Source organism: Heteronotia binoei, chromosome 12 (assembly GCF_032191835.1).
Source record: "Heteronotia binoei isolate CCM8104 ecotype False Entrance Well chromosome 12, APGP_CSIRO_Hbin_v1, whole genome shotgun sequence".
NCBI lineage: Eukaryota > Metazoa > Chordata > Lepidosauria > Squamata > Gekkonidae > Heteronotia > Heteronotia binoei.
Genome location: NC_083234.1, coordinates 46495062 through 46521101, shown reverse-complemented (window position 1 = coordinate 46521101; position 26040 = coordinate 46495062). Strand labels below are relative to the sequence as shown.

Genomic DNA, 26040 nt, shown 5'->3' with positions numbered 1-26040 from the left:
GGAGGGCTGAAGGGAGACAGAAATTGAAGGGACATGAGTGAAATAAAATGGGTGGGGGAGAGGGGAGGAAGGAAAGGCAAGAGAAATGGGATGCCCCTTCCCAGCAAGTTCCTTGTGGGTCTCCACTTGTTAGACTATATGATTCAAATATGCTCTTTTTTATTTAGAAAATGTATATCTAATCCAAATACCTTTATTGGCATAGAAATAAAAAGTACAGCATGGCAAATTTACATAGCATTTCAGTTATTAAAATCAGTCAAACATCAAGAAGGGGAGCTAGTCTTTTGCTCTCTGATTGTTATGGCAGCCGAAAGATACTTTGTAACTATGCTTGTGATATGGGAACATTGGTCAGATAGCAGAAATAAAACTAACTTCGCCTCAGATAATCCATAAAGGTTAGACAGGATAGGTCTGAATATACAGTCCTGTATGTCCTCATAAAAATCACAGTGAAGTAAGACATGGGCGACTGTTTCGAGGTGCCTTCCATTACATGGGCGGAATCTGTCCTGATAAGCGATGTTGGGAAACTTTCCAGGCGGTACCGCTGAGGGTAAAACATTGAGTCGTGCTAATATAAAGGAGCGGCATAACCGAGATGACGTACACTGAGATGGGTAGGCAGCAGACAACCCCAAAACTGGAAAGATATCAAATGCTAAAGGGAAATGAGATTTACCTAGATTTTTGTGATTCACCTAGATTTTCACCAATCAGCAGAGGACTTTATTACCTTTTATGGCTATCCAGACCAAATGGTCAAGCCACACTGGTTTACCATCAGCCTGCATACTTAATCAACAAACTGCTTGTATTTCAGCCCACAATACCTGATCCCCTCGTCTGATGAAGTGTGCTTAGAGAACACATGAAAGCTTACATTCTCAATAAAACTTGGTTGGTCTTAAAGATGCAACTTGACTCCTGTTTTGTACAAAAGGACATGTATTTCTTTGTTCTGAAGCAGACCTCCCAACACTTATCTATTTTGACCTTCAGATACAGTGTTTGCTTAGTTGTCTTCCAAACAAGGTAGTCCTTTGGCATCTTTTCTGTTTTGTTCAAAGTCCTCCATTTGACATGAAATTCCAGAAAATTCCTCTGAAACACGTACACTTCTGAAGGCAATACAACTCTGCAAGGCTGAACTATTGCCTCTGTGCAAAGCAAATACCAGGCTAGTCAGAACAAAATTCTTTGGAATATTTGTTCAGTGAATCAAGGGCAGCAGAGGGCTAAGGGACGTGCACTCCTCATTGAAGCCTCTCCCCCTTTTCATTTGTATAAATGTGAGTTGTAGATTCTTCACAGACTCATTTTCCTTGGCTGTCACATCTGTTTCTCACGGGGAAGAGTCTGTTGGCTGCATACAGAAGAGACAGGATGGTAAGTAGAATGCCTACAGGCTCCACTGTGTCCAACATTAGGAAAAGATCTAGATGGGGAAAAATGTTGGAAAGGCTGTGTACAATTTAGAATGTGGACATGATCTTAACACCAAAGGAAACTTGGATTTTTCAGTTTAAAAATTAATTCCAGGGTACATTTATTATTCCTTTTAATTATTGTCTCCACCTCTCAATGCTCATGTATGGATATAAGAATGCATAAAATTCAAAAAAGTATTTTTAAAAAAATGTCAGTATATTTTCTGAAGTCTAGCGTCTCAATCTGTCCTCACCCCATTGCTGATATTGTGCTGGGGGAACAGGACAACAAAAACAATATATCTTAATGCTAAATACAAGCAGTTTCCTCCCAATATCTGCAAGATTGAGGCACTGTGCCATTTGAAACCAAATCAGATCTGTCTCCATGCACACATTTATATTTATTTATTTATTTATTTGGTCGATTTATATTCCGCCCTTTCCCATACGGGCTCAGGGTGGATCACAGTCGTAATAAAACAATTAAAACACAGTAAACTATATTAGCATATTCCTGTTCTAGTCTGGCATGCTTACATACACAGGCATATTTACACTACCCATTTTGACAGCTGGCCACTGATAACTTAGTCTCCAGATGCCATCTATGGGCAGGATTTTGTTGTTGCTGAATCCGGAATGTTTGTCATTAGAATAAAGCTGCTGAGCCAATGGCAACTGAAGACTCATTTGAATCACTTCATGTTAGAATTCTCACAGCCAGTAGTCATGAAATTTTCAGAATACTATAGCTTGCACTTTCCCGGTATATTGCACAAGTGAATCATCTTTAAAAATTTGGTGTTTAATTTTCTCCATATGACCACATTTTATCAAACATCTAGTAGCTCTGGATTTAAAAAAAATGTTTTTAAAGTAACAACATGCCTTTTTCTTACTTTTATAATGTCATATATCTATGGTTGGGGGCTGTCCCAGAGCTTACATCAAACTAAAACTGTTAATTATTTTTGTTTATTTTTCAGAAATTCCTCCTCAGTCTCAGTGTGTTATGTATCACATTGGCTTTATGCCAGGCTGCCTGTTTTATTAAGCTACCCAAAGCAGAGATGAGAAATGGTAATATTTATCACACAACCTACTAAATTGGGCAAAAAAGTATAATACTGTGCTTGAAAATGCTTGAAAAATTGGTTCTGCTGCACTGGTTCTACTATTACCTTGTAATATCAGTGTTATACCTCTTGAAGTCTTTCCCCAGAGAACCCTGGGAACTGCAGTCTGGGCAGACTAGTTGTGACAACTGACATGTCGAGACATGGTGCTTTCACCAGACTTGCTTTCACACATAATGACTCATATACAGTAATACTATTCACCAAAAATGTACTTTTGGGGGCTGTGTAATGCTGAAAGTGGATTGCTGAAAGTGGGGAGGAGGAATACCAAGGAGTACTTCCAAGACGCAAAGTTCTTGGCTACTGGCACTGTTTTGAAATAGACTGGAGAAAGGAGTGCAGGAAGAGCTGTTAGATCCTGTTCAGGAACATCTGTGCTGGCCTTGGGTCTGTTTTGAGGCCCACGTCATGGTGCCATGTTGACCTTTAAATCTCTATATGGCCTTGGATAGGGTTACCAGCTCAACAACGGCAAACTCCCAGGAGACATGCTGGAAGTGGCGCCCTGATTATTAGCATTGTCTCAATGTCACTTCAGGTGCAAACCCAGTGGTGCATTGGGGCAATGTGGGAGGATTTGCCTTGAACTGTGTGCTTTTACCATAAACTTTCAAGTGAATCCTAGAGTATCACCTGACATCATAGCATTACTTCTGTGTACCCTAACCCAAGTCAATGCCACAACATCACATAACATAAGCAAAGCCATGTTGGATCAGGCCAATGGCCCATCCAGTTCAGCACTCCTTCACATCGTGACACATGGGCTTTGGCCACTAGGTGACACACACTGTTGGACTGGATGGACCATTCGTCTGAAGCGACATGGCCTTTCTTATATTCTTATGTTAAGTGATGTTGTGACATTGTCTTGGGCATGTACCCAGAAGTAATGCCATGATGTCAGGTGATACTCTAGGGTTCACTTAAAAGTTTATGGTAAAAGCACACAGTTCAAAGCAAATTGTTGTGATGTTGTGACATTAATAAGATGCTGATTCCAACCCTCCCCCTTTTACTCCCACTGCTCTACCAAGCAGAAACAGCAGGGTCTAGTGTGGGCGGTAGAGTGAAAGACCTGGCCACCCTAGATCAGTGTACTTCTGAAACTGCATCTCCCTATATCAAATGGTGGATGATTCCACTCAGGAGTGGGAAAAAGATGCCCCTGCCTGCAAACAGCAATGAGTGGAATTGAGGAGCACAGGAAGGGCATTCACGCACCTGTTCTGTCTAGGGCTACCAAGCCCCTAGTGGGGACAGGGAATCCCTTGTCTCCAGCTTCCATTTCTAGCTCCATTTCTGAGCAGCAGTGACAGAAAAACAAACAAACAAAATGGCTGTCAGCCTGATGTCATGAGTCATGACATCACTTCCACATTTTCCCTAGAACTCAACTCACAATATCACTAACATTGGCTCACCCATGTTCTCATATCTGGTAGCTCTAGTCCTGGCACAGAGACTCTCATCAGGTTACAATCTCACTGGTCCCCACCCTATCCTTCAACAACTGAGCAATAGCTCACACCCATGCTGTGTCTGAGTTTTGTTTTTGCTGTAGGGCAGGGGTAGGGAACATTGGCTCTCCAGATGTTTTTTGCCTACAACTCCCATCAACCCCAGCCATTGGCCATGCTGGCTGGGGCTGATGGGAGTCGTAGGCAAAAAACATCTGGAGAGCCAACGTTCCCTACCCCTGTATAGGGCTAAAAGGGTAGGGATGCTGGAGCTGAACATTGCCAGTTTGCTCCACTCCTTCCCCACCTTTGGTTGGCTGCAGACAGAGCTTTCAGATGGAGACTCTACTGGCAGCTGCCATGGCATTTCCCTTTTATGTTGGAATAGAAGAGATTTCAGTTTGCTCTGTCTTAAAAGGGAAAGCCCTGTGAGCTCCTTCAGCCATGGATAGAAAGAGCACAACACCATGTTGAAACTCCCAAATGAAGTGGGGATGTGCTGTGTGCCATCCAAGGAAAGATCATAGTGTGGAAACATGCCATGGTGTCAGCTGTGCTCTGACCAAGAGCTCCTACTGAACATGCCTGGCTGCGTAATAGGGCTGTAAGAACTTCCTCAGTCCTGGGCATGAATTTTCTCAGAGATAGCCTGCTCACTGTGTTATGGCTTCCAAGAGGTGAGACAATCTGTTTTAGGAGTCAATGCAAGATGGAACTTTTAAAATGAGGATCTTTCCCAGAGAAAGAGATCCTACGACCCCCCCACAAAAAAAATCGTAAGCCAGATCACAGCTTTCTCTGTCTTCTGGCCTGGCTGGTCAGACATTAGAGAGGCAAAGCTTTTCACTTCACTTACTAGGAAAAGTTTATCTGCTACATTTCTTCATGTAAAGTTACTTTTGAAGATAGATGGTGGGAAGGTTGCAGAATGCAGTCTGAGCTCTTTGTCTGAGGGATTGGTTTTCACTGAAGATTGGTAGTTTTGTTAGTGCTGTAAATGAAACTCAGGGCTTTTTTTTTGAGCAGGAAAGCACAAGAAGACAGTTCCAGCTGGCTTGGTGTCAAGGAGTGGGCCTAATATGCAAATGAGTTCCTGCTGGGCTTTTTCTACAAAAAAAGGCCTGTGTGAAATAATGGTGATGTCAAGGGAGTGTGGCCTAATATGCAAATGAGTTACTGCTGGCTTTTTCTACAAAGACAACCCTGATGAAACTGATAGAGATTTCCCTCTCATAGGTGTGTTGGTGCCTCAGACCCTCTGTACTGATCCTTATGATGGGACCCAGCATCTACTTGGCTCAAAGTGGAACACAGCTCATTGCTTGGAATGCAGTTGTCATAGTGGAGAGATGACATGCTGCCACAGGTAGGCCGGAACCAAGAGGTGGCACTGGATTATTCTGAACATCCCTTCCCAAAACTGACACCTAAGCTTCAGAGCCTCTTTCCTTGAAAGGGGAGGGGAGGGAAGAAAACTGAAATAAGAGAGCTAGTATCTTCTTGGGAGATAGAGTCTTCTTTTCCATTAACAGGTTGTCACAGGGATAGATTCAGATGCCATCCCTCACATTCACACATATATTTCCTTCAGTGACTTCCTCAAAATGAGCACTGAGGCCTAGCTCCTTCAGCTAACTGGACTGTTCTGGAAGGATGTCCAGGGCTGTTTTCAGGTGGGGTAGGTAAAACTTGGAAAGAAGGAAGGAGCTCTAAGGTGATTTTTTAATTCCTCTTGTATTTTAGATATGGAGGCATTGCAATAGCTCCAAACGGCTGTGACGCTCGTGTTAATCCTGATACGTGCCAGTACGAGATGTACCGCATTGACAACCCTTCAGAGCCTTGTTAGTGAGTCTCAGCCACCAATTCTCTTCATGCTAGAGAGCTGAAATAAACCAGGAAATCAAGTGTCTTGTGTCTTCTCTTTGGTCAACACTACAGATGGAATTTTTATTTTTGTGTAATGAAATGTGGAGGGGCCTCTTCTGATTGAAGGTCAGTCAGCATAATCAGTTCTCTTAGTGTAAATACCCCAGATGCAGTTAATCCGTTAACTCCAGCAGCTAGGTTATCAACCACTGGTTGGCAAATTCCTGGAGATTTGGGGGGTTGAGCCTGGGGAGGACAGGTTTGGGGAAGAGAGGTATAATGTCAAAGAGTCCACCCTCCAAAGCAGTATTTTCCTTTGAGGAACTGATCTATGTAGTCTGGAGATAAGTTTTAATTCCAGGAGATCACTAGGCCCCACCTGGAGGCTAACAAAACACAGGAAACCTTGGTGTAAGGTGAGCAAACATTTAAACCGTGAACATTACTATTAATCTCTTCAGTATTTTCAAAATTATACAGGTGGGCAGCCGTGTTCGTCTGAGGCAACAGAACAAAGTAGGAGTTCAGTAGCACCTTTAAGACCGACAAAGTTTTATTCAGAATGTAAGCTTTCGTGTGCATGCACACTTCTTCAGATGAGGAATTAAATACAGTGATCAGAGCTACATATAGCTGGTGAGCAGTGGCTTAGAATGCAAAATGGTACAAAGTTAAAATCCAATGACAGAACAGTAAAATTAACAAATGAAGAAAACCTTTGATCTTGTAGCATTAGTGTTGGAAACCAATAAAACAGTAACATGTCAGAATGTGAGAATGTCTGTTAATCATCCTATTGCTAATAAGCCCTAATTTTGGCCCAAGCTTACTAGCAATAGAATAATTAACAGAAGTGTGCATGCACACAGAAATTTTGAAAAAAATTTTTCTTCTGGCCACCTGACTTCTTGCTGAACTGGTATGGAAATCCATTTGTCAGCATTTGTATCCAGTATTTGTATTCAATTTTGATGTTATTTCAAGCTTGTCAATTTCAGTTCTGCAAGAGAGTTTCAGGAGTCACCTGTAGGTTGGCAGCCCTAGTTCCCAGGTACACTGTGGATAGATTCAGATTGGGATCTAACAGAGCATTTATTTTGCTCCCCCGCAACCATTTCAGTTTGGGAAGACAACATGTGGGGGGGCAGGCTGAAGCCTATGCTCATCATGTGCCATGGTCCTGATGGAAATTTGTGCCCAAGCACTTGGGAAAATGTTCCCAGTGAGGAACCTGCAAGTGCACATGAATCATGTGGACTAGGCTTGCCATTTGCCCACCACAGAGTGTCCACTGTGGGGAAATCTCTGTCATCAGCTGCAATCCACTACCCTTGAGTAACTGAGGAGCAGAAGTCAAAGTGACCAGAAAATTGTCTCCATAGAGATGCTCTAAGAATTTCCCTGTGTCTCTGTGCACTTTACCATAAAGATTAGGGGAAACTTCTAGAGTGTTACCCAGAAACGACATCACATCCAAACTGCACCCTACTCATGCACTGCCCTCAAAATCTCCTAGCATTTGCCTAGATCATGTTGGCAACACTAATGCAGACCGAGGGAAGAACCAAATATGCAGTTAGACCCTGGATTAGAGCCAGTGAAGAAAGGGAATTTTCTCCTCTTGCTTTGGAATTCAATTACAGTCTCAGTTTAAAAATCTGCTTTACAATTACAATTTTTGCATTTTTTAAATCTATTCCAGATTAAACACACACAGAGATTGCTATAGTAGTGGAATGCAAAAGTATCCAGCTTCCCATGTTGGCTATTTGCTGTGCAGTGTGGTGAGAAATAGCAAGGCAGTAGTCTGTGCCAGTTTCCATGCCTGCTACCCAAATTTATACAAACAAAAAGGGGAGTGTCAAAACTGAGAACATTTCCTGTAGTTTTGAGTGAACTTTACACACTAAAGTTTGGTTTCATAAGAAGAAAATATTTCCTTCTCACTTAGTAGGAATTTCTTTTGTACATATGGTAAAAGGAAGAGCCTACTCATCTCTTTCAGAGGAATTTCTGATAAGGATTCCTTCTCCACTGGCAGCTCTCATTGCTAACTGCAATGCAATTGCAATGAAGCATTCATAATAAATTATTTCTGCCATTTTCCTTTCCTTAACCCTTTGCATCTCTCTCCTTCCTCCCTCCCCACTATGGGAAGGCTTTTCCAGATTTTTTTTAAAAAAGCATAACCAGATTGCCATAGGTTTCTAAAAATCTATTGGAAAAAAGTACTAATGTCTAGCTTTCATTTTTTTTAAAATTGCCCTTGCTTCTGACCCTTTTGGTTGCAGAGTTACAAGGTGAAATGTGCGGCCAGTATCTTTCCCCTTGTGCTTCCATAACCACAGGGCCTAGAAAAAGAACTGAAAGTTGAGATCCAGTATGTTGTTGCAATAGATCAATATAATGTTTTAAAAACCTGCTGGTGGAGGTAGAAGTGGCTGCCACTGAGACTGAGGTAAGGGAAATACTGCACATGTGCGCAGGCCCTGAAAAGAGTACACCTTCCCATCCACATGATGTCCAAAGAAGCTTTTGACTGTGATCTTCAAAAAAGTCTGAAGATAAATGGGGCAAAACACAGAAGCAGGACAAATAGAAGGCAATGTCATGTGGATGCTCCCAAGTCCCAATGAAGGTGCTTGCCGTAAGGAAAACATGGCTATGCTTTTACCATAGTGCTTCAGTGGGCTCCTAGAGTGTCACCTTAACTCTGTGAGGTCATTTACAAGTTTGCTCTGGAAGTGATGTCATGCTGCCAGTATGGAAGCATTTTCCCCACATCCCTACCACCACCCTATCAAACGTCAGCAGGAGCTGGGGTCTACCAGCACAAGCTCTTCAACTATAGCAGCGCTACAAATTGGAATCTATTACATCTGTTTACCAATCATATCTAAATTGAATATTAATTAGTGCAATATAGCCAGTTAACACATTAAGCCTATAGAAATGTAATCTCTATGTGATTTGCTTCAAAAGGAGCAAAAAAGAAGTTATATAAGGCATATAAGTCCACCATCCACCCCACCCCGAAACCCAACAGAGTCATAGGAGAAGATGCTGCATCCAAGGGAGAGTGAAGACAGCTGGCTTCAGATTAGTAATCCAGAAGGTTGTTGCAGGAGGATTAAAATTAAATTGTGCTTTCAGACTGGATCCTCAAAAGAACTTAAAAATTCTTAAAGCAAGAAACTGGAACAAAGTCTGTGGGCTAGGGTTGCCAACCTCTAGGTAGAAGTAGAAAACCAAAGAGACCTACAGAAACAAGAACAAGAACTCAAATAACTGCGGATAAATAATGAATGTTTTGTAACAGTATTAAGCCTCTATTCTTATAACAGTAATATATTCAAAATCAGCAATACTTAACATTTCAAAAAAGACTCAGCATTCTCCAAATTCATTGTAAACATCCATAAACAATTCATATATATATATGATTTATATATATGATTTATATATATATATATAATTTATTCATTTAGTAGGTTTATATTGTGTCCTTTCTCATAACGAGCTTACATAACGGGATCACAACATAAACTGAACAGTAAAAACCTACCATTTACATTTAAAACAATACAATAAAATTAGTAAATCAAACAATAGAACAATAAAACAAGTAGGTGCATCATATTGCTCAGTCAAGTCCATAAAGTGCTGACATCATCTCAATTACTCCAAAGAGCGGGTTTAAAGTGTTCGTGCTTCTCTGAAAATTGTGTGTATGTTAGCAGTGCTTTATAAAGTGACATATATGCCTCTTTGAAAAAGGCTTCATATGGAAACGGCTTCATAGATTGATGTACCATCACAGGCTATTTGGGATCCATGTTCCAATTATTATTGGAAAGAATTACAATTTTGATACCTTGAAAATACAAGATAACTACCAAGAAAAATAATTGAGAAGTACTTTATTGCACTTTATTGTGGAAGAATAAGAACTAATATGGTTCCATAGAGTCCTTGTTGAATGTTTGATTATTGCTGATTTTGGATATGTTACTGTTATAATAGTGGAGGCTTAATACTGTTACAAAATTTGTTATTTATCCACAGTTAGCTGAGTTCTTGTCTACAACCTCTAGGTGGAACCAGGAGATCGCCCAGCATTACTGCTCACCTCCGGACTACAGAGATCAGTTTACCTTAAAAAATGGCAGCTTTGGAGGGTGGACTCTGTGGCATTACACTCCACTGAAATCTCCCCCCCCCCACACACACAATTCCACTGTCCCCAGACTCTACCCCCAAATTTATAGAAATTTTTAAAACCTGGAGTTGGCAACCCTGCTGGGGGTAGAAGAGCGAGAAGGTTGTGGGGTATATGTCAAGGTCACATTATGTCACAGACACAGTTTATGTTTTACAGACCCACATGATTAGGGTTGCCAGTTTCCTCTTGGCCATTGGCAGTGGTTGGGGTGGGAAATAGGGCTGCCAGATCCAGGTTGGGAAACTCCTGGGGATGTGGAGGTGAAACTTGAGGAGGATAAGGGCCTCAGTGGGGTACAGTGCCATAGAGTCCACCTTCCAAAGCATCCATTTTCTCCAGGGAACTGATCTCTATAGTTAGTAGATGAACTGTATTTCCAGGAGATCTCTAGGTCCCACCTAGAGGCTGGCATCTCTATGACCAGACTTTCTCTTTCTCCACCAAGGGATTTGTAACCTCAGTAGGTCATGATGGAGCCTATACTTCCTTTGGCTAGACTTGCCAACTCCAACTTGGAAAATTTCTGGAGATCTGAGGGCAGAGCCTAGAGAAGGTGGAATTTGGGAGTGAAGGGAGCCCAACAGGGATGTAATTCCATAGAGTCTACCCTCTAAACCAGGGGTGTCAAACATATGGCCTGGGGGCCAAATCAGGCCCCCAGAGGGTTCCTATCATACCACTGAGCAACTGACTGTCATCTGCTTCCTTCTGCATCACCGCTTGCTTTTTCAGGCTTGCTCAATCACACAGGAACTACAGAGCAAAGCTTTTGTTTTCTCCACTGGCTGAGGCTCTCTCAATCACACAGCAGAGCTACTGAGCCAAGCCTCTTTTCTTTCTGTTGACTGAGGTTCCTCCCCCTCCTGGTCCCCTGGGGAAGGAAGGAAAGAGCCAGAGCTTCCTTTGCCCTGTTTCCTTGTTCACACAGGAGAGATACAAAGAAAGCACCTTTAAGAGCAGCAAGTGCTAATGTTTTAAGAGTATTTTACTTTCAGCTTTTAGAAAATCTTTGTGTTTATCTGTGTCCTTTATAAAGTTTAAATCTCTGCTACCTGGCATTATATTTTATGACACACATGGCCTAGCCTGACAAGGTCTCATTTGTGTCAGATCCGGCCCTCATAACAAATAAGCTCGACACCCCTGCTCAAAAGCTTCTGTTTTCTCCAAGGGACTTTACCTCTATAGTTTGGATATCAGTTGTGATTCAGAAGAACTCCAGGCCCCACCTGGAGAATGGCAACTCTAATTTAGAAGTGAAATGTTGAGATGGATTCCTGCTCAAAGTCCCTGTGAGATATCCTGTGCAGGGGTCATTTTGTAGAAAAATAGGTGGTGGAGCTCATTAGCATACCTTATTAACATACGCCATCCCCTCCACCAGCCAAAAGCAACCTGATGCAAGAAAGGAGAGCCCCAGACAAGTGAGGCCTGCTTGGGCTGGCTAGAGAGCCAGCCAACCCAAGCAGGCCTTGCTTACCTGGGGTTCTCCTTGGCCACACCCCTCCATAGTCAAAAGACCAGCAAGCCACCCGCTGCCCAAAATCACATAAGTGGAGAAAGGGTGGTGTGGGCTTCTCCAGGAGTTAATGAGGGCTGCTGATGACATGGCAAAGCTCCTGCTGGCTGGCTGGCTACCCACTCTCCTAATTCAGAGATTGTTATGCAGCTGCACCTACTATTCAATGGACAAGGTAGGTGGGGAGGAGGAGGGAGTTTGTCAGAAAGGTTCAGGAGCTGTGCTCCTGTGAGCTGCTGCTGAGTTCAAGGCCTGATCTTGTATACATAGCAACACAGGAGGTGTGTGTGGGTGTGAACTTGCTTCCAAGTTATTATGGAATCCTATACCATTCTGGGTGTTTGATGTTGAAAGTTCATATTTGATTAGGATTGGATTCAGGAAGGAGGTAAAACATGGGAAGAAAGAACCATGTTTGGCTTTCTAGCACTGAGTCACATTTGGCTAAGGAGCCATATGTTGTGGGAACCTGAATTAATGCGTCAATGATGATTAACCTGATGAAGTCTCTAAAAGCAAGTAATTTTGGATTTACAAGAGGCTTATGCACCAAACAGAATGCCGCTTTCATGAAAATAGTTCACCAGACTGGTAGTATGGCTTAACTAGTGGTTCTGCTCTGCTATTAGAAAACCCAGGGATGTGGAGTTAAACATAAGAAGAGAAGAGAAGAGAAGCCTTGCTGGATCAAGCCAATGACCCACCCAGTCCAATGCTCTGTGTCACACAGTGGCCAAAACCCAAGTGCCATCAGGAGGTCCACCAGAGGGGCCAGAACTTCAGAAGCTCTGCCAAGCACCAAGAATACAGAGCATCACTGCCCCAGACATAGACCATTTTCGCACACTGGTCACCTCGGAGTCACGTCCTTCTTCACTGCGCAGCGTCTGGTCGGATTTCCCACCATCTGCGCCGGAGGAGCAGTAAGAGCCGCGGCTTCTGCGTCGCAAACGGAAACTGGGTTTTAGCGATTTCCGTTTGCGACGCAGAAGTCGCGACTCTTCCTGCTCCTCTGGCGCAGATGGTGGGAAATCCGACCAGACGCTGGTGGGAAATCTGACAAGACGCTGTGCAGTGAAGAGGGATGTGTCTCTGAGGTGAGCTGTGTGCGAAAATGGTTTTAATGTTCCATCTGTACCTTGTGGCTAAAAGCCACTGATGGACCTCTGCTCCATATGTTTACCTAATCCCCTCTTGAAGCTGCCTATGCTTGTAGCTGCCACCAATTTCTGGGGCAGTGAATTCCACTCTTAATTACTCTTTGGTTGAAGAAATATTTTCTTCTATCTGTTCTAAACCTACTATTCATTAATTTAATTGAGTGTCTACTAGTTTTTGTATTGTGAGAAAGGGAGAAAAGAACTTCTTTCTCTGCCTTCTCTAGCCAATACAAAATGTTGTAAACTTCTACATGCCATCCCTCAGTTGATGTTTCTTCAGGCTAAAGAGCTTTAACCTCTTTAACCTTTCTTCTTAGGGAAAGTGTTTCCATCCCCTTAGTCATTTTAGTTGCCATTTTCTGCACTTTCTCCAATATTTTTCAATATCTTTTAAATATCTTTTTTGAGGTGTGGTGACCAGAACTGTACACAGTACTCAAAATAAAGGCACACCATAGATTTATCCAGAGGCATTATGATACTGGCTGGTTTTCAATTCCCTTCCTAATAATCCCCAGCATAGCATTTGCCTTTCTTATTGCATTGCACACTGAGTTAACATTTTCAGCAAGTTATCGACCATGACTCCCAAGATCTATAGAATGTGCGATTGCCATAAAGAAGGCCAACGTCATGCTGGGAATTATTAGGAAGGGAATTGATAACAAATCAGCCAGTATCATAATGCCCCTGTATAAATCGATGGTGCGGACACATTTGGAGTACTGTGTGCAATTCTGGTCGCCGCACCTCAAAAAGGATATTATAGCATTGGAGAAAGTCCAGAAAAGGGCAACCAGAATGATTAAAGGGTTGGGACACTTTCCCTATGAAGAAAGGTTGAAACGCTTGGGGCTCTTTAGCTTGGAGAAATGTCGCCTGCGGGGTGACATGATAGAGGTTTACAAGATAATGCATGGGATGGAGAAAGTAGAGAAAGAAGTCCTTTTCTCCCTTTCTCACAATACAAGAACTCGTGGGCATTCGATGAAATTGCTGAACAGTCAGGTTAAAATGGATAAAAGGAAGTACTTCTTCACCCAAAGGGTGATTAACATGTGGAATTCACTGCCACAGGAGGTGGTGGCAGCTACAAGCATAGTCAGCTTCAAGAGGGGATTGGATAAAAATATGGAGCAGAGGTCCATCAGTGGCTATTAGCCACAGTGTGTGTGTGTGTGTATAGGCCATTGTGTGACACAGAGTGTTGGACTGGATGGGCTATTGGCCTGATCCAACATGGCTTCTCTTATGTTCTTATCTCTCTCCTGGTCAGTCTCCATCAGTTCAGATGCCATCAACGTGTATTTATAGTTAGGAATTTTGTCTCCAGTGTGCCTTACTTTTGCCCATGTTGAATCTCATTTGCCACATTGCTGCCCACTTGCCCAGCCTCAACAGATTCCTCTGGAGTGCCTCACAATCCTCCCTGGTTCTCACCACCCTGAAAAACTTAGTGTCATCCACAAACTTAGCCACTTAACTGCTCACTCCCAAATAATTAAATAACAAGTTAAAAAGCATTGGATTGAATCTGAAATTCTGTTTGAAAATCTATTTCTTTATCTCAAACAGTGCAATGGATCACTGGATCAAATAATCATTGAGAGGCATTTAACATGAAAAAGCAAAAACATTTATTTCTACAGGGAAAGGGTACTGGGAGGTAAAACAACAAACACTATAGAACTACATGCTTACACTAGAAGATCATGTGCTTAATGGAGGCTACTTCCTCCTTCTTCTTGAACTCTCTGCCTGAACAAAGGAAGTCACCTAAGTGACCAAACAAGCAAAACAGGTTTTTCCGCTTCTAGACCTTGATTGACAGCAGTCAGTATCTTCTTCCTAGGTCATGCAGACAATAGGAAATCAGGCACAGTATTAACCCTATAATGACTGGAACTTTAGAACATTGCAAAGGACATACAAAACACATACATATTTCCAACAGTTCTCATCACCCTGAACAACTTAGTGTCATGCACAAACTTAGCTACTTCCCTGCTTACTCCCAAATAATTAATAAACAAGTTAAAAAGCATTGGCTTGGATCTGAAATTAGAATAGGAACCAGACATTCAACAGATATAAAAGTTTTAGCCAGTAAGTTCGAACTGGCAACTTCTTAATTGCATTAAAACTTATCACTCCATCATTATCCAAACTGAGAGCAGGAAAATTATTGAAAGAAATAATTTGCTAATAGTAAATTCTACAGAAGCAAGTATTACAAGACAATCATTCATTAACCTTCAGCTTTACACAGGCCCAGGCTGGGGTCAAGCTGTTGTAACGTCCTTGATTAATGAAGATTTAGAAAGAATAGTGTCATTAGGAATTTGGAAAAAAATACAGAATGATTCACTCACTGATAAGCAGGCTAAGCAAACGTGGTAAAGATCAATAATATTTACATGACTGAGAGTGGTTGGCTGAGGGCTAAAGGAGGTGAGCTTCTCATTGAAGCCTCTCCCCCTTTTCATTTGTACAAATGTGGGTTGTGGATTCTTCGCAGACTCAAGCTTCCTTGGCCGTCAGACTGTTTCTCACTGGGAAGAGTCTGTTGGCTGCATACAGAAGAGACAGGATGGTAAGTAGAATGCTTACAGGCTCCACTGTGCCCAACTTTAGGAAAAGATCTAGATGAGATAGTAATAATGTTGGAGTGGCTGTGTACAACTTAGAATTTCATTTTGGTTCTTAGCACCATGTGAAACTTGGCTTTATGTCATTTTTAAAGATTGATTCTACAGCAGTGGCCCCCAACCTTTTTGGCACCAGGGACTGGCCCTAGGGCTGGCCTGCCCGTTGTGGCCCTAGGGCCAGCAGGGTGAAGGCACCAAATTTGCCCCCTCACAGCACCTCCTCCCCCCTCCGTTTTCACAATTTTAAGGCCTAGAAAGGGGCGAGAGAAGGAAGTAGGGAGGAAGTGGGAGGAGGTGAGGGCAGCGCCACTTTTTCAGCGGGTTGCTCACTGCTGCTGCTGTGGTTTTCCCCACCGATCAGCTGATCGTGGGGGAGGTCGGCCTTTAAAGAGCCTGGGAAGTGTTTCACAGCCATTTCCAGAACCTTAAAATTGTGAAAACGGAGGGAGGAAGAGGAGCTGCAGGGGGGGCAAGGATGCACGGTCTGGTTGCTAACAGGTTGCGGACCAGTACCGGTCCGCAGCATAGAGGTTGGGGACCCCTGTTCTATAGCACATTATTACTTTTAATTATTTTCTACACCACTCAGTACGAATTTATAGATATAATAATGCATAACAATGAAATAAGTTGTTTTTTTAAAAAAAATCAATATGTTTTCTGGGTTCTAGTACCTCAGTTTGTCCTCACTCCATTACTTATATTGTGTTGTGCTAAATATCTTTGTGCTAAATGAATGAAGTTTCTTCCCAATATCCACAAGATCTAGGGACTACCACTTGAAACCAAATCAGTTCTGTCTCCAGGCACACATGTATATGTTAATGTATTCATGTTCCACTCTGTCATGCTTGCATACACAGAGAGATATTTACACTACTCTAACAGCTGAGCACTGATAACTCAATCCCAAGGTGACATCTGTGGGCAGGATTTTGTTGTTGAATCTTCTAAGCCACTGGAATGTTTGTCATAAGAATTCAGTTGCTAAGCCTAGAGCTGCCAAGTTCCCGGGCCAGGTAGGGGTTTTCCTGCCCTGGAGGTTCCCAACCTGCCAGCCCACATTGGGCCAGCAGGGGGAGCCTCCCCCTACATTGCCTGCGCAATGATGACACGTGGAAGTTATGTCAACACGCTGGCGATGTTGCACACCGGACGCTCTAGTCATTTGGGAGAAAAACTCTAGCAATTTGGATGCTCTAGCAATTTGGACACTCTAGCAACTTGAGAAGAAAACTCTAGAGTTTCCCTCCCAAATTGCTAGAGCGGGCGATGCGTGATGTAGGTTGTGGGGAACTTGGCAACCCTAGCTGAACCAATGAAAACTGAAGACTCATTTAAATCACTTGATGTTAGAATTCTCACAGCCAGCAGTCACAGAGTTTTCAGAATGCTACAGCTTGCACTTTCCTAGAATATTGCACCGGTGAATTACCATTAAAAATCTTATGTTTCATTTTCTCTATATGATCACAATTTATACTTCAAACAGTAGCTCTATCATTTAAAAATGTTATTAAAATAACATTTTTTCTTACTTTTATAATGTCATAGATCTGTGGGCGGGGACTGTCACAGAGCTTATATAAAACTAAAACTGTTAATTATTTTTGCATCTTTTTCAGAATGTCCTCCTCAGTCTCAGTGTCTTATGCATCACACTGGCTTTATGCCAGGCAGCCTGTTTTACTGTGCCACCCAAAGTAGATATTAGAAATGGTAATATTTATCACATAACCTACTAATTTGGGCAAAAAAGTATAATACTGTGCTTGAAAATGCTTGAAGCAATGGGTGTGTTTACTAGGGTTGCCAGGTTCAATTCAAGAAATATCCAGGGACTTTGGGGGTGGAGTCAGGAGACTTCGAGGGTGGAGCCAGGAGCAAAGTTGTGACTAGCATAATAGAACTCCAAAGGGAGTTCTGGTCATCACATTTAAAGGGACTGCACACCTTTTAAATGCCTTCACTCCATTGGAAATAATGAAGGATAGGAACACCTTCTTTGGGTGATCATAGAACTGGACCCCGTAGTCCAATATTTTTGAAACTTGGAGGGTGTTTTGAGGGGAGGTACCAGATGTTATGCTGCAAATTTGGTGTACCTACCTCAAAAAACAGCTCCCCCAGAGCCCCAGATACCCATGGATTAATTCTCCATTATTCCCTAAGGGAATCGGTCTCTGTAGGGAATAAATGAGTGCCCAGTAGACATCCCCCCCACCCCGCTTTCTGATGGCCCTGAAGCAGGGGGAAGGCCTCCAAACTGGGAGATACCCTGCCCCCACCTGGGGATTGGCAACCCTAGTTCACACACACTAAATAACGTGCTTTGCAACTGGATTTTAACTGTGTAAGAATGGCAAAGTATACTTGCAAACAGTCACCATGTGAAAGCACTCAATGGTTCTGCCACACTGGATCTACTACTGCCTTTTAATATCGATGTTATACCACTTGACGTGTCTTTCCCCAGAGAACTCTGGGGATTGCAGTTTGGGCAGACTAGTTGTGATGAGTGACATGACACGAGTCTAGACATTGTGCTTGACCGAAATCACTGTCTCATGTAACAACTCATATATTACTCACCAAAATGTACTTTTTGGGGCTGTGGAATACTGAAAGTGGGAAGTACCAAGGAGTACTTCCAAAACACCAAGTTCTTGACTATTGGCACTGTTTTGAAATAAAGACTGGCGAGAGGAGTGCAGGAAGACCTGTTAAATCCTGTTCAGAAACATCTGTGCTGGCCTTAGGTCTGTTTTGTGGCCCATGTTATGGTGCTGTGTTGAATCTCTATATGGACTCGGATAGGGTTACCAGATCAGCAATGGCAGACTCCCAGGAGACATGCTGGGAGTGGAGCCCTGATTATCAGCATTGTCTCAATGTCACTTCAGGTGCAAACCCAGAGGTGCATTGGGACAATGTGGAAGGATTTGCCTTGAACTGGATGTTTTTACCATAAACTTTCAAGTGAATCCTAGAGTGTCACCTGACATTGTGGCATTACTTCTGGGTACATGCCTAAATCAATGCCACAGCATCAATTAATATAAGAACATAAGAAAGCTAAGTTGGATCAGGCCAATGGCCCATCCATTCCAGCTCTCCTTCACACAGTGGCATATGGGCTTTGGCCACTAGGTGACACACACTGTTGGACTGGATGGGCCATTGGCCTGATGCAACATAGCTTTTCTTATATTCTTATTTTCCTTATATGTTAAATGATGTTGTGGCATTAATAAGATGCTGATTCTTCTTCCCCCTTCCCCAATCTACTCCCACTGCTGTACAAAGCAGAGTCAGCAGGCTCTGGGGTGAGAGGTAGCGTGGGAGACCTGGCCAGGCCACCCGAGATCAGTGTACTTCTGCAACTGCATCTCCCTATATCAGATGGTGGATGATTCCACTCAGGGATGGGAAAAGATGCCCCTGCCTGCAAACAGCAGTGAGTGGGATTGAGGAACACAGGGAGGGCATTCATACACCTGTTCTGGCTAGGGCTACCATCTTTGCGCTAAATAAGCAAAGTTTCTTCCCAATATCTACAAGATCTAGGGACTGTGCCATTTGAAACCAAATCAGATCTGTCTCCAGGTGCACATGTATATCGATGTATTCATGTTCCACTCTGCCATGCTTGCATACACAGAGAGATATTTACACTACTCTAACAGCTGAACACTGATAACTCAGGTAGTCCCAAGGTGCCATCTGTGGGCAGGATTTTGTTGTTGTTGAATCCCCTAGTGGGGACAGGGAATCCTTTGTCCCCACCTCCCACTTCTTGCCACCACCCTGAGCAGCAGTGATAGAAAAAAAAAATGTCTATCAGCATGATGCCATGACATCACTTTTGTGTTTTCCCTAGAACTGAAGTCACAATACCACTAATAGTGGCTCACCCTTGTCCCCATACCTGGTAACTCTAGTCCTGGCACAGAGATGCTCACCTGGCTACAATCTCACTGGTCTCCCCCCAGCTTTTTAAATGAGGTTGTTTCCCAGAAAAAGAGATCCTGCCCCCCACCCCTGCAAGCCCCCCCCCCCCACAAAACTAAGTCAACTCATATCTTTCTCTGTCTTCTGGCCTGACTGGACAGACATTATGGAGGCAAAGCTTTTTGTTTCATTGCGTGATCTGCTACATTTCTTCATGTCAAATTACTTTTGAAGATAAATGATGGGAACATTGCAGAATGCAGACTGCACTCTTTGCTTCGGAAGTGGTTTTCTCTGAAGCTTGGTAGTTTTGCTAGTGTTGCAAATGAAACTGATAGAGATTTCCCTCCTATAGGTGTGTTGGTGACTCAGAGCCGCTGTAAAGATCTTTATAATAGGCAGAACTATCAATCTGGCTCAGAGTGGAACACAGCTCATTGCTTGAGATGCAGTTGCCATGGTGGAACAATGGAATGCTGCAACAGGTAGGCCAGAGCTGAGAAGTGGCACCGGATGATTCTGAACATCATTTCCCAAAACTGACACCTGATCTGTAGCACCTCTTTCCTTGTGTACAGGGAGGGGCAAAGGAAAACTGAAATAAGACCGCTAATAGCCTTGTTGGCAGATAGACTTTCCCCCCATTAACAGGTTGCCATTGGAATGGGTTCAGATGATATGCTACACATTCACATCCACATTTCCTCAAAGTGACTTTCTCAAAGCAAGCACTGAGCCTCCTTCAGCTGAACTTGATAGTCCTGGAAGGAAGCCCAGGGCTGTTTTCAAGTTTGGACAGAGGGAAGTAGCTCTATGGAGGCTCTTTATACTTAACTCCTCTGTTTTTCTTGTTTTAGATTTGGTGGCGTTGCACATCCTCCACCAGGTTGCAAAGCTTTGGTTAATCCGAAAACATGCCGCTATGAATTCTATCGCATTAAAGCCCCTTCAAAGTCATGCTTCTGAGCCTCAGCAACCCATTTCCTTCATGCCACAGAGCTGAAATAAAACAGTGATTCACTGTCTTATTGTGTCGTGGGTCAATACTACAAATGAAATTTTTATTTTTATGTAGTGAAATCTGGAGGTGCCTTTTCTGATTGAAGATCTGTTAGCATAACCAATTATATAAACATCTCTGGATTCAATTAATCCTTTAACTCCTACAGCTAGGTTGCCAACCACTGGTTGGTCAATTCCTGGAGATTTCAGGGGTGGAGCCTCGGAAGGACAGGTTTGGGGAAGAAAGGCACAATGTCAAAGAGTCTACCCACTTAAGCAGTATTTTCTCTTGAGGAACTGATCTACATAGTCTGGAGATTAGTTTTATCCAGGAGACCTCCAGGCCCCACCTGGAGGCTGGCAAGCCTACCAGCAGCTAGTAGAAGAAAAATAAATAATGTAAATGGAGAACCATAACAGATTGTTAAAACACATGAGTATAAGCAAACACAAGAGACCTAGCAGTGTTTGGGGCCTTATTACTGACAAGCTCTTCTCACAACCTGAGTTTGATTCCAGAGGAAGCTGGGGTTCAGGCAGCCGGCTCAAGGTTGACTCAGCCTTCCAGCCTTCTGAGGTTGGTAATATGAGTACCCAGCTTGCTGGGGGGGAAGTGTAGATGAAGAAGATGATGAAGAAGAAGATATTGAATTTATATCCCACCCTCCACTCCGAAGAGTCTCAGAGCGGCTCACAATCTCCTTTACCTTCCTCCCTCACAACAGATACCCTATGAGGTGGGTGGGGCTGGAGAGGGTTCTCACAGCAGCTGCCCTTTCAAGGACAACCTCTGCCAGAACTATGGCTGACCCAAGGCCATGCTAGCAGGTGCAAAATGGAGGAGTGGGGAATCAAACCCGGTTCTCCCAGATAAGAGTCCACACACTTAACCACTACACCAAACTGGCTCTCCAGATGACTAGGGAAGGCAATGACAAATCACCCTGTAAAAAGTCTGCCATGAAAATGACATCATCCCAAAGCTGGACATGACTGGTGCCTGCATAGGGGTAGTGACTACCTTTACCTTTTTAATGCTCTGTTCATTTGGAATTACTGGCTTTTACGTTTTCAGCTGAAGGTGACCAGGAAGTCCGAGTGAGAGTAAATTGGCCAGGGAATGTCAGGAAATGGGGATCAATTGCAGGGACTGGAGCTTTTAAGACATTCAAAGTTGTCACTGTGTGGCTTTGCAGTTATCTGGCCAAGGGAGAGGAGCTGGTTTGTGTTGAAGTGAAGTCAGAGTATGGATTGATCGCACAGGGGGTGGGAGCCAGTGGTGAGTTTCTGGAGGACAGTATGTGCAGCTCAACTGGAGGTTGTTTTTACATATCAGTTAGTGACTGCTGGACTTTATTTTTTTGCCAGCAAGCCTGGTTCATCTTTTCTGAGGTCACAAAGACAGAACAAACAGACAGAACTTGACCTATTCTGTGAAAGTGTGATCCAAGGAGTGGACCCTAGAGGCAAACCAAGGCTGGATCTAACTAAACACACACTAATGGAACGCCTGAAAGAACCATTTCATCTCTTCCTCCCTCTCCCATAGAAGACAGAGTGTTGGCTGCAGCCAACACTAGTGCACCTCCAGTAACACAGAAGGCCCATTATAGGAGCAGAGTTCACCGATTATTATTATCCAGATTACTTATCCATCCTTCCTGCAAAACTCTCAGTGTGGTATATGCTGTCTCCTGCCTTGATCTTTATATCATCTTCATGAAGTAGTTTAGGCTGGGATGCAGTAAACCGCCCAGTGAAATTCATGGCAAACTGAATTCAGTCCTAGTCCAACACAGGGTGCATTCACACTACACTAAACAATGTGTTTTGCAACTGGATTTTTACTGTGTAAGAATAGCAAAAGGCCACTTGCAAAACACATTACTTAGTGTAGTGTGAATGCACCCACACTTGCCACTTTACCACCTTGGTATATATAAATGGGGCAGCACACAACGATATCCCTGATCCTGAATTACTGGAGACTTCTGGGAACTTTGGTGATGGGACATCCGGTGCAGAAGAGCCACCTCTGCATACTCTGTGTGTGTGTGTATATAAAGTGACATGAAGTCACAGCCAATTTATGGCCGCATAGAGGGTTTTTAAGGCAAGTGAGAGCTGAAGTAGTTTGCCATTGCCTTCCTCTGCAAAATATTCTATAGTGGTCTCCCATACAGGTACTGACCCTGCTTCACTTCTGGGATCTGACAAGATCGCACTATGCTACACCATTGTGCAACCTCCTGTATACTGTACCTGGGAGCAAGAAGTGCAGGAAAGATGTAGGAAGAATACTTGTCTTCCAATAACTCTATTGTTAGAATACAAATATAAACTCCAAACAATAATTCAAATTCATTCTTTTTCCGCCCATATTCTTTTTTAATTAAACCTTTTAAAATGATATACAGCAAGGTGCAGTCAAATATTCACAAAATACTTAACCCTTTAAATCCCCCTCCCCCCAGATGAAAACTTATAATAATACATCTGTACCATTATCTTAGGCTCAGATTCAGAAAGGCAAAATTCAAGAGGACAAGACAATATGATCAAAATTAAAAGCTGCATAATAAACTCCATACACAGAGAATACACACTGACAGGGTTCAAAAGAGCTCAGCTTATACAATGCACAGGGTGAACTAAACTTCCCAAAAAAGGAAGGGGAAAGGGGGGGAACAAAACAAAACAACAAACTATACACAACAAAGCCAAAATGCAATAGTAAAGGAGTGTCACTGTATTTAGAAAAATATCAGATTATGATAAAATTTGTTTTTTGGCAAAATGTCAAGGTCAGAGAGGTATGTAACAATAAGAAAAAGTGGCACCCAGGAATGGGAATAATATGTCTCATTGCACCTCTTCAGCCTTCCACCCAAGGAAAGAGAGTAACCTAGACAATTGTGGACACAGCGGGGGCAATCACATGAGAAATTTGGCCTCACCTAGCCACACCTTCCCTCCAGATTTAATGTGCACGATCACACACACACATCTGCCCAGTGAGTCCCGCCTATACTTGCCTCAATGTAGGATAGGTTGGGACTGGATTAAATAGCTACTGGGAACTTCCCGATAGCAAATCTCTAGAATGCATGCAAGGCATGTTTCCTGGCTGTCTGAATGACCATGCATTCACTTATGGCACAATGCAAGTGCCCAGCACACGCAGGAGCCATCTGAATGCTCCTCTTACACATGTGCAGACTGTGTTTCTCCTGGCAGCAGGCGGGTGGCTGCGTGATTGCCATGGCACACATCAAAGAGAACCGGCTTTTTCAAAGCCGGGGTACTGGCGCACAGAAATCCTAGTTTGATGCCATCCAGAGAGTCTCCTCCCCACTTTCCCCTACAACAAGGGAAACTGTATATTAGTAAAAGAAGCCTTTCTTATCAACAGATAGTGGCAGGGTCCCCCTCATGGGGGATTCTGAGTAATTTTGCTGATTGGACACATGGTATCAATGGTGGGTGAGCCCCCACCAGGCACCAGGGAGGACTGCAGGGTGTTAAACTACTTTCCCCAATATCTATCCTCAGATATCCAACAATTTTCTATCCCAAAGTTGGCAATCTTATTCCAGTCTTCCAATCCTTAAAGAATTCTCACTTGCAGAGAACCTCTTTGGTAACTACTACCCTATATCCCCATTCATTGGTATACAACTATACCCTATATCCCCACAGACTTTAAAAGTTGACATGAAAAACTTCCTTACAGGAGACAAGCAGGAACAAGGGATGAAGCAGCTTGTAAGACCCTTCAGTGAAGAGGCATTATTTGGATGGCGACATTCCCACTCCCATTGCATGAAGATATCAGCAGGAATATTGAATTCGCTCCAAATGGGAGAGTAGGGAACAGGGCACCCATACAGAGGCACCTGTACTCATTCAGGGTTGCTAACTTTCCAGTGGGGCCTGGAAATCTCCCTGAATTACATAGCTGATCTCCAGAACACAGAGATCAACCCTTGTGGAGAAAATGGCAGCTTTGGAGAAGGACTGTATAGCATTATACCCCACTCTTCCCAAGATCTATCCTTGAATATCCAGGAATTTCCTATCCCAAAGCTGGCAATCTTATTCATCCTCCAATCCTTAAAGAATACTCACTTGCAGGGAACCTCTTTGGTAGCTATTATCCTGTATCCCCATTCATTGGTTTAAAACTATACCCTATATCCCCATTCAATGGTATACAACTAGGCAGCACTGTGGCAAGGAATGTTCCCTCTCCACCACCACTATCTGCAATGCCCTGCAAACCACTCCACTGCCTCCTGCAGCAGCCTCACTGGAGTTGCCAGCTTTCTGTTCTAATAGGGCTCCTCTGTCTTCAAAACTAGTAAGCTGCAGCCCTATTCAGCTATGATGGCAAAAACCACACTTGCTATTCTGTGGTGTACTGGGCCACTTGCTCAGACACAGAAGCCTTGCTAGCAGTTTGGCAACACTTTTTGGCAACCCCTTTCCTTTATGTTGTGTTCAAAGGTCACTCTGCTCTTGATCCTGTTCAAGATACGCTTTGTTAGTTTCAGCTCTTTCTCTGTAGCAGTGAGAATTAGCAAGGAGGGATTTTCTCCTATCCCACTTGTTATTTCCATTACCATAGAGATCAGGGAGCCCAGGACATATTCCACTACTACATCCACAATAGCTAATGTATCTCATGTATGTGATCTGGATTTCCTGAGCTGTATCTACATCAGTCCCTGGACACTGGAAATGGAGAGGTAGCAGAATAGGGTCACCAGATCCGACTCAAGAAATATCTGGGGACTTTGGGGGTGGAGCCAGGAGCAAGGGTGTGGCAAGCATGACTGAACTTTGAAGGGAGTTCTGGCCACCACATTTAAAGGGACTGCATGCCTTTTAAATGCTTTTCCTCCATTTGGAAATAATGAAGTATAGGGGCACCTTCTTTTGGGATTCATAGAATTGGACCCCCGGTCCAATCTTTTTGAAACTTGAGGGGTGTTTTGAGGAGAGGCACCAGATGCTATGCTGAAAATTTGGTGTCTCTACCTCAAAAAACAGCCCACTCAGAGCCCCAGATACCCACAGACAAATTCTCCATTATACCTTGGGAATCGGTCTCCATAGGGTATAACATAGACAATTCCCTCCCCCTTCCTGCTTTCTGATAATCCTGAAGCAGGCAGGGGGCCCCCTACAAACTGGGGGACCCCTGCCCCCAACTGGAGATTGGGAAACAAAAAGGGAGAATCACGGTATTTCCCAACTGGGGTTTGGCAACCCTATGGCAGAAGCAGTCTTGTGGGATTCTTGAGACCTGCACTAATCTTGCCTTACAGCTAATCTTGCCTGTGAAGCTGATAATTCTAAAGACATATGTTTCCAGTCTGTAGTATATTTGGGATTCATCTGGCGCTACAGAGTAATGGTATTTGTTGAGGCCCTAAAAGACTGACCACCTTACCTGTGTCACTGCAGCAAAAAGCACTCAATCAGATCTTAGCAACACAACCCAACAAAACTACAGTGCTACAGTCAGAAGCAAAATCTACAGACAAAAACCACATAATGCCTTTGAATCAGACCAACCCAAAATAGTATACAAACTTTTTAATTCCCCAGTATCGGGGGAGGAGATGTTAA

At 43.2% G+C, this 26040-nt stretch overlaps 2 protein-coding genes across 2 annotated transcripts; both read left to right on the top strand.

Annotated features, from left to right (window-relative positions):
- The first annotated feature begins 1142 nt into the window (after positions 1–1142).
- On the top strand, positions 1143–5943 carry LOC132580743 (small serum protein 5-like). Its single transcript, XM_060251783.1, has 4 exons — positions 1143–1392; positions 2423–2516; positions 5272–5401; positions 5779–5943. Exons 1-4 carry the CDS (start codon positions 1390–1392, stop codon positions 5882–5884), a joined length of 333 nt encoding a protein of 110 aa, XP_060107766.1. The 5' UTR covers positions 1143–1389; the 3' UTR covers positions 5885–5943.
- Positions 5944–15281: 9338 nt separating this feature from the next.
- Positions 15282–20429, top strand: LOC132580742 (small serum protein 2-like). Its single transcript, XM_060251782.1, has 4 exons — positions 15282–15398; positions 17079–17172; positions 19760–19889; positions 20262–20429. Exons 1-4 carry the CDS (start codon positions 15300–15302, stop codon positions 20368–20370), a joined length of 432 nt encoding a protein of 143 aa, XP_060107765.1. The 5' UTR covers positions 15282–15299; the 3' UTR covers positions 20371–20429.
- The last annotated feature ends 5611 nt before the right edge of the window (positions 20430–26040 follow it).